The 7,438-nt window shown below is 52.7% G+C and overlaps 1 protein-coding gene across 1 annotated transcript; it reads left to right on the forward strand.

Annotated features, from left to right (window-relative positions):
• The first annotated feature begins 244 nt into the window (after window positions 1-244).
• CD70 (CD70 molecule) lies at window positions 245-6,263 on the forward strand. The gene is made up of 3 exons (XM_023186789.3): window positions 245-709; window positions 1,788-1,821; window positions 5,708-6,263. Exons 1-3 carry the CDS (start codon window positions 548-550, stop codon window positions 6,094-6,096), a joined length of 585 nt encoding a protein of 194 aa, XP_023042557.1. The 5' UTR covers window positions 245-547; the 3' UTR covers window positions 6,097-6,263.
• The last annotated feature ends 1,175 nt before the right edge of the window (window positions 6,264-7,438 follow it).

Consider the following 7,438-nt stretch of genomic DNA (forward strand, 5'->3'; position numbering starts at 1 on the left):
TGGGCGACAGAGGGAGACCTCCGTCTCAAAAGAAAAAAAAAAAAAATGCAGGAGATGGGTACACGAATATTTGGGGAGCACCCCCAATTCTTGGATGCTTGCTGTACCCCCAGTGCACAGAACACAGTCTAGTCCCTAACAAATGTGCAGTGGAAGTTTGTTGAATAAATGAATGGGTCCCGGAAGAATGAGGTGGAGGGGGAAATAGGAAGATTGGGTGTCTTCTGCCTGAAGATCGGGCGGGGAGGGGTTGGGGACAGGCAACTCACCCGAGGCCACCGCCTGGCCCACCCGGCAACCACCTCCACCCACTGTAGGAGCTGCAGACTGGTAGCAGTTGGAGGGAATTTCCCCTCGCCAATCGTTCAAGTCCCTCCCCTCGACCCGCCGGACATCCCCAGAGAGGGGCAGGCTGGTCCCCTGACAAGTTGAGGCAAGTAGACGCCCAGGAGCCCCGGGAGGGGGCTGCAGTTGCCTTCCTTCCTTCTCCGCGGCGCTCTGCGCCTCCCTCGCCCCGCCTGCGCTAGCGAAGGTGATCGCGGCGGCGATGCCGGAGGAGGGTTCCGGCTACGCGGTACGGCGCAGGCCCTATGCGTGCGTCCTGCGGGCTGCTTTGGTTCCACTGGTCGCGGGCTTGGCGATCTGCCTCGTGGTCTGCATCCAGCGCCTCTCACGGGCTCAGCAGCAGCTGCCGCTCGAGTCACTTGGGGTGAGTTGAGATAGAAAGTTGGGAAAAAGGCCGGGCGCGGTGGCTCAAGCCTGTAATCCCAGCACTTTGGGAGGCCAAGACGGGCGGATCACGAGGTCAGGAGATCGAGACCATCCTGGCTAACACGGTGAAACCCCGTCTCTACTAAAAAATACAAAAAACTAGCCGGTCGAGGTGGCGGGCGCCTGTAGTCCCAGCTACTCGGAGGCTGAGGCAGGAGAATGGCATAAACCCGGGAGGCGGAGCTTGCAGTGAGCTGAGAACCGGCCACTGCACTCCAGCCTGGGCGACAGAGCGAGACTCCGTCTCAAAAAAAAAAAAAAAAAAGAAAGTTGGGAAGAAAACATCCCAACTTATTCCGGCAGAGAATACGGAGAGGGGCGGAGGAACCGTGCACCAGGGCAGAGACTGAGAGGCGCGTGACAGAAAAGACAAAATCAGAATGAGATGGGTACAAAGAGGCCAGGGAGGAAGATCTGGTAGGGGCTGAAACAGAGACCAGAACAGGGAGGCGAGGCGGGGACCAGGCTGCGCGGTGTAGGGGCTCCGAGAGAGTCACCCTGCCAGGAGGTACAGGGAGATCCCGGGATGGGAAAGGTAGGCGCACATGGAAATGGAAGATGACTCGGCTCTGGTGTTCCCCGGCAGGCTGACTCAGAGGCTGCTGGGGGCTTCACAAGGCTGGGCGTGGGGGCTCCCTGAGGCCTCCTAGGAAGGGATGGCCCCAGCCACTCGCTCCGGGTGGGGGAGGGGTCCCCTTGGGGACTGCGCCGGGCACCTTTGCAGCGGAGAGAGTCCGGTACGCGCGGTGCACTCGCGCCCAGTGACATACAGGAAAACGATTCGGGAAACTAAGAAGTTCTTTTGAAGGTCTCGACTTTACGCTCCCCGCTGGTTCAGACCTGCTTCCTCTTTAAGAAGTCTTAAGAGTAAATAAAATAAAATGTACTTACCCGTGCGCGCCGTGGGATGAGAGGTGGAAAGGAGGACGGACAGAGAATTGAGAGCTCCTGGCACGGGGGACACAGAGAACCTCTCTGCTTACGTCCGTGCCCTGTTTTCTGGTCTTTTCTTCCAGTGGGACATAGCTGAGCTGCAGCTGAACCATACAGGTAACACGGGGGACGTGGAGGGACGGGGAGAGGAGACACAGAGAGAGAAGGAAGGAGAGATAGAAAGACAAGTGGGGAGAGACCGAGAGAGACGGAGGGAGAGAGACAGGGAGAGATAGGGAAGGAAACAGAGAAGAGGAGACAGAAGAGAGACGGAGAGGGAGGGAGAGGCCAAGAGAAAGGGAGGGAGAGACAGCGAGAAACAAGGACAGAGAGGGACAGAGGGGACAGACGGAGACAGAAGAAGACAGGGAAAGAAATAGAGAAAGAAACAGGGAGAGACACAGGAAGAGAGAGCAAGGGAGAAAGAAAGAGAGAAAGAGAGATACAGGAGACGGAGAGGGAGGGAGACACAGAGAGGAACAGTGAATGAAAACCAGAGAGGCCGCCGGGTGTGGTTGCTCACGCCTGTAATCCCAGCACTTTGGGAGGCCGAGGGCGGTGGATCACTTGAGCCCAGGAGTTTGAGATCAGCCTGGCCAACATGGTGAAACATCGTCTCCACTAAAAATACAAAAATTAGCTGGGCGTGGTAGCAGGTGCCTGTGATCCCAGCTACTCGGGAGGCTGAGGCAGCAGAATCGCTTGAACCTGAGAGGCCGAGGTTGCAGTCAGCTGAGATTATGCTGCTGCGCTCCAGCCTAGATGACAGAAGGAGATTCTGTCAAATAAATAAGTAAACAAATAAATAAATGAAAGGAAAGAGAAAGGAAAGAAAGAAAAGAAAGAAAGAAAGAGGGAGAGAAGGAGGGAGGGAAGAGACAGGAAGAAAGGAAGAAAGAAGGAAGGAAAGAAAGAAAAGAAAGAAAGAAAGAAAGAAAGAAAGAAAGAAAGAAAGAAAGAAAGAAAGAAAGAAAGAAAAGAGAAAGGAGAATGGCAGAGAGAGAGAGGAAGTGACAGAGGGGGAAGAAGAGAAAGAGGGTGAGGGAGAAAGAGAGATTATGCCCAAGAGAAAGAGGAAAAGGGACAGAATGAGTGAGAGAGAGAGAGAGAGACACGGAGCAGGTGTGCGTTTCTGGGCATCCACTACCTTTCTCTCTCTTCGCTCTCAGTCCTTCACATTCAATCTCCTCCCTTAGAAGAATCAAAGGGATTTTGTTAGTAAACAAAACGCTCACAGGAATGGCTACCCTTCCTCCATTCATGCCACAAGCACTAATTATACATCTGCAGTGGGCAGGCCTTGTTCCGGTGCTGCGCACAAAACAGACAGAAATCCCTCCCTGGTGAGCTTCCCTTCTACTATTACTCCTACCGAGGAGATGACAAAAGATAAAAATGAACATGTGAGAAACAGAACAATGCCACAGAGAGTAAAACAGGCCAAGAGCAGGTTTTAGAGAAAAATCAGGCAAGGATGTGGGTGGGGAATCCGGGCATGCCAAGGTTGGGGTTCTCATTTAAAGTGGAGTCGTGGCGGTGGGGGGCAGGGGGTCTCTGAGTGGGTGGCATCGCAAGAAGCCTTAAGGGAGATGAAATGAACCATTCTGCGCTAGGTGAGAATATCTGTCTCCTCCCAGCCTCTCTCGAACACTTCTTCCTCTTCTGTTTTTCCACGGTTCATCCCCAGAGACTAATATCACTGCAGGCTTGTTCCTTCCATTTTGTAATGGAAAGGACCTTTGTTTCTCTCTCTTCTCCTTGGGTCTCTGACCCCTGATCTCGCTCTCTCTCTCTCTCTCCCCCCTATATTTTTCCTGTAATTTGGTCTTGAGGCCCCTTTCTGGAGAGTGATTGTAAACTCCAGCCCCGCATCGACAGGCACCGGGCGTGACCGTGCGTGTTGACAGTGTCTTTCACATGACAGTTCTTTCTTCTGGTGGATGATGTCATGCCTAAGTGTCTGACGGGGGACCAGGTGTCACTCTTACAGGAAATTTGCAAAGCCTGGTAAACAATACAGGAAATTTGCAAAGCCTGGTAAACAACCTTGATGGCTCCTGTTTGACCTGTGTTCAGTTCCTTCCTAACAAGGCAGCCAGTGTCCAGAAGAGCCTCGAGTGAAAAGGAGGGTGAGGCTCAGGTGTGTCAGTCAGATAACACACGGAGACTGGAGATGCTGCGAGAAACACATGAAATACGGCCGAGCACCGTGGCTCACGACTGTGATCCCAGCGCTTTGGGAGGCTGAGGCGGAAGGATCGCTTGAGCCCAGCAGTTCGAGACCAGCTTGCAAAACATAGCAAGACCACCATCTCTAGAACAAAATTTTGAAAATTAGCTGGTCATGGTGACGCACGCCACTTCCCAGTGACTCAGGAGGGCTGAGGTGGGAGATAGCTTGAGCCCCAGAGGCTGAGGCCGCAGTGAGCTATGATTGCACCACTGCACTCCAGCCTGGGTGACAGGGTCAGACACCGTCTCTCAAAAAAATAAAGATCCTAGAGAGAAGAGGGCCAACGGGAAGGTGTCGGAGCTCTCTGAGACACTCAACCGGCGGCTGGAGAGCAAGAAAAAGAAAGGGACCTGGGAGCCAAAGCTTTTATTGGGGTTCAGGGTGTTACCCGAGCAGGCTTCCCTTGGGGAATTCTCTGGAGCTGTCTCTCGCGTGTCCTCTCTCTCGCTCTCTCGCTCACTGTCTCGTGCACTCTCTCGAGCTCTGTAGGTCTCGTCCTCTCTCTCACACACACACTCTCTCTTGCTCTCTCTCTCTCATGCTGTTTCTCGCACTCTCTCCTCTCCTTCTCTCGCTCTCTCACGCTCTCTCTCTCGCTGTCTTGTGCATGATCCCTCAAGCTCTCTCGTCCTCTCTCTCACACACACTCTCGTGCTCTCTCGTGCTCTCTCATGCTCACTCTCTCGTGCTCTCTCGTGCTCTCTCGTGCTGTCTGTCACTCTCATGCTCTCTCTCTCATGCACTCTCTCGAGCTCTCTCTTGCTCTCTCTCTCTCATGCCCTCTTGTGCTCTCTTACTCTCTCTGGCTTTCTCATGCTGTCTCTCTCATGCTCTCTCACTCTCTCAAGCTCTCTCGTGCTCTCTCTCTCTCTCTCATGCACTCTTGTGCTCTCTCGCTCTCATGCACTCTCCGAGCTCTCTCTTGCTCTCTCATGCGCTCTTACTCTCTCTTACTCTCTATTACTCTTTCTTGCTCTCTCTTGCTCTCTCGTGCTGTCACTCTCATGCTCTCTCTCTCTCTCTCTCTCTCATGCTGTCTTACTCTCTGGCTCTCCTGCTCTCTCCTGCTCTCTCACGCTCTCTGGCTGGCTCGCGCTCTCTTGCATACTCTCTTGTGCACGCTCTCAAGCTTTCCGTCCTCTGTCTCACACACACTCTCTCATGCTCTCTCGTGCTCTCTCATGCATTCTCTCTCTATATATAGCACCCTCCCCATCTGTCTCTACCCTTGTCTGTTTCTGTTTTTTTCTCTCTCTCTCTCTTTCCTGGTATCTCTCGGTCCCTCTCTCTACGCCTCTCCCCTTACCCCTCTCTCCTTCCCTTTAGATCTCTAACCTTCTACTCCCCTCCTTTTTTTTTTTTTTTTTTTTTTTTTTTGGGACAGGGTTTCTGTCACCCATACTGGAGTGCAGTGGTGTGATCATAGCTCACTGCAGTCTCATCCTTCCAGGTTCAAGCGATCCTCCAGCCTCAGCCTCCCCCCAAGAGTAGCCAAGACCAGAGTCATACACCACCACACTTGGCTAACTTTTTATTTTTTGTAGAGATGGGGGTCTTGCCATGTTGTCCAGGCTGGTCTAGAACTCCTGACCTCAGGTGATCCACCCACCTTGGCCTCCTAAACTGCTGGGATTTCAGGCATGAGCCACCATGTCCAACCTATCTCTTGATCTCTAACTCTCGATCTCTATATCTGACTTTCTCTATGACCCCCTGTGCCTCAGTTTCCCTAAAACTTCATCCTCTCATCCCTCTAATCCTGTGCCCCAGGACCTCAGCAGGACCCCAGGCTATACTGGCAGGGGGGCCCAGCACTGGGCCGCTCCTTCCTGCGTGGACCAGAGCTGGACAAGGGGCAGCTACGTATCCATCGTGACGGCATCTACATGGTCCACATCCAGGTGACGCTGGCCATCTGCTCCTCCACGTCAACCTCCAGACACCACCACCCCACCACCCTGGCCGTGGGAATCTGCTCTCCCGCCTCCCGTAGCATCAGTCTGCTGCGTCTCAGCTTCCACCAAGGTTGTACCATTGCCTCCCAGCGCCTGACGCCCCTGGCCCGAGGAGACACACTCTGCACCAACCTTACTGGGACACTTTTGCCTTCCCGAAACACTGATGAGACTTTCTTTGGAGTGCAGTGGGTGCGCCCCTGACCACTGCTTCTGATTAGGGTTTTTTAAATTTTATTTAAGTTCGAAAGAAAATGTTTACACACAGGGGTCACCCGGGGTGGGAGTCGGGGTGGGGTGGCGGGTAGGACAAGGGAGGGCATTGAGTTTTTTCTGTCTTTTCATTTTCCTATTAAAAAATGCAAAAATCAGCCGGGCATGGTGGCATGCATCTGTAATCCCAGCTACTCGGCCGACTGAGGCAGGAGAATCGCTTGAACCCTGGAGGTGGAGGTTGCAGTGAGCCAAGATTGCGCCACTGCACTCCAGCCTGGGCGACAGAGCAAGACTCTGTCTCAGAAAAAAAAAAAAAAAAAAAAAAGGTTCTTGGTTAGGGATGTTTGAAGAATAGAGGAAGCAGTCTGGGCACGGTGGCTCACACTTATAATCCCAGCACTTTGGGAGGCTGAGGAAGGCAGATCATTTGAGCCTCGGGGTTCAAGACCAGCCTGGGTAACATAGTGAGACAACCATCCCTACAAAAAGTACAAAAATTAACCAGATGTAGTGGTGTGCTAGTCCAAGCTACTCGGGAGGCTGAAATGGGAGGTTGGGTAGAGCCCGGAAGGTCAAAGGCTACAGTGAGCCGTGATCATGCCACTGCACTCCAGCCTGAGCAAAAGAGTAAGATTCCCTGTCAAAAAAAAAAAAAAGTTCTGTTTTCTCCTTGGTGCCTCTATTTGACAAGAGACGAAACACAGAGATCACTTTGGGTGACTGTCCCTCAAAGCAGACAGTGCAAAATACCTAACAAGCTGGGAGGCCAAGGTGGGTGGATCACTTGAGATCAGGAGTTCCAGACCAGCCTGGCCAACATGGTAAAACTCCGTCTCTACTAAAAATACAAAAATTAGCCATGCGTGGTTGAGGGCGCTTGTAATCCCAGCTACTCAGGAGGCTGAGGCAGGAGAATCACTTGAACGCGGGAGGCGGAGGTTGCCGTGAGCCGAGATCGCGCCATTGCACTCCAGCCTGGTGACAGGTGTAGCAGACCACCATGGAACACGTTTACCTATGTAACGGAACTGCACATCCTGCACATGTACCCCAGAACTTTAATAATAATAAAAGATCACTTGAGGTCAGGAGTTCAAGACCAGTCTGGCCAACCTGGCGAAACCTCACCTCTACTGAAAATACAGGGTCTTGCTGTCACCCAGGCTACAGTGCAGTGGCATGACCGTGTCTCACTGCAGCCTCAAACTCCTGGGCTCAAGTGATCCTCCCACCTCAGCCTCCCAAATAGCTAGGACCGCCAACACAGGCCACCACACCCCGGCTTTTTTTTTTTTTTTTTTTTTTTTTTTTTGAGATGAGGTCTCATTAC

Source organism: Piliocolobus tephrosceles, chromosome 21 (assembly GCF_002776525.5).
Source record: "Piliocolobus tephrosceles isolate RC106 chromosome 21, ASM277652v3, whole genome shotgun sequence".
Classification (NCBI taxonomy): Eukaryota; Metazoa; Chordata; class Mammalia; order Primates; family Cercopithecidae; genus Piliocolobus; species Piliocolobus tephrosceles.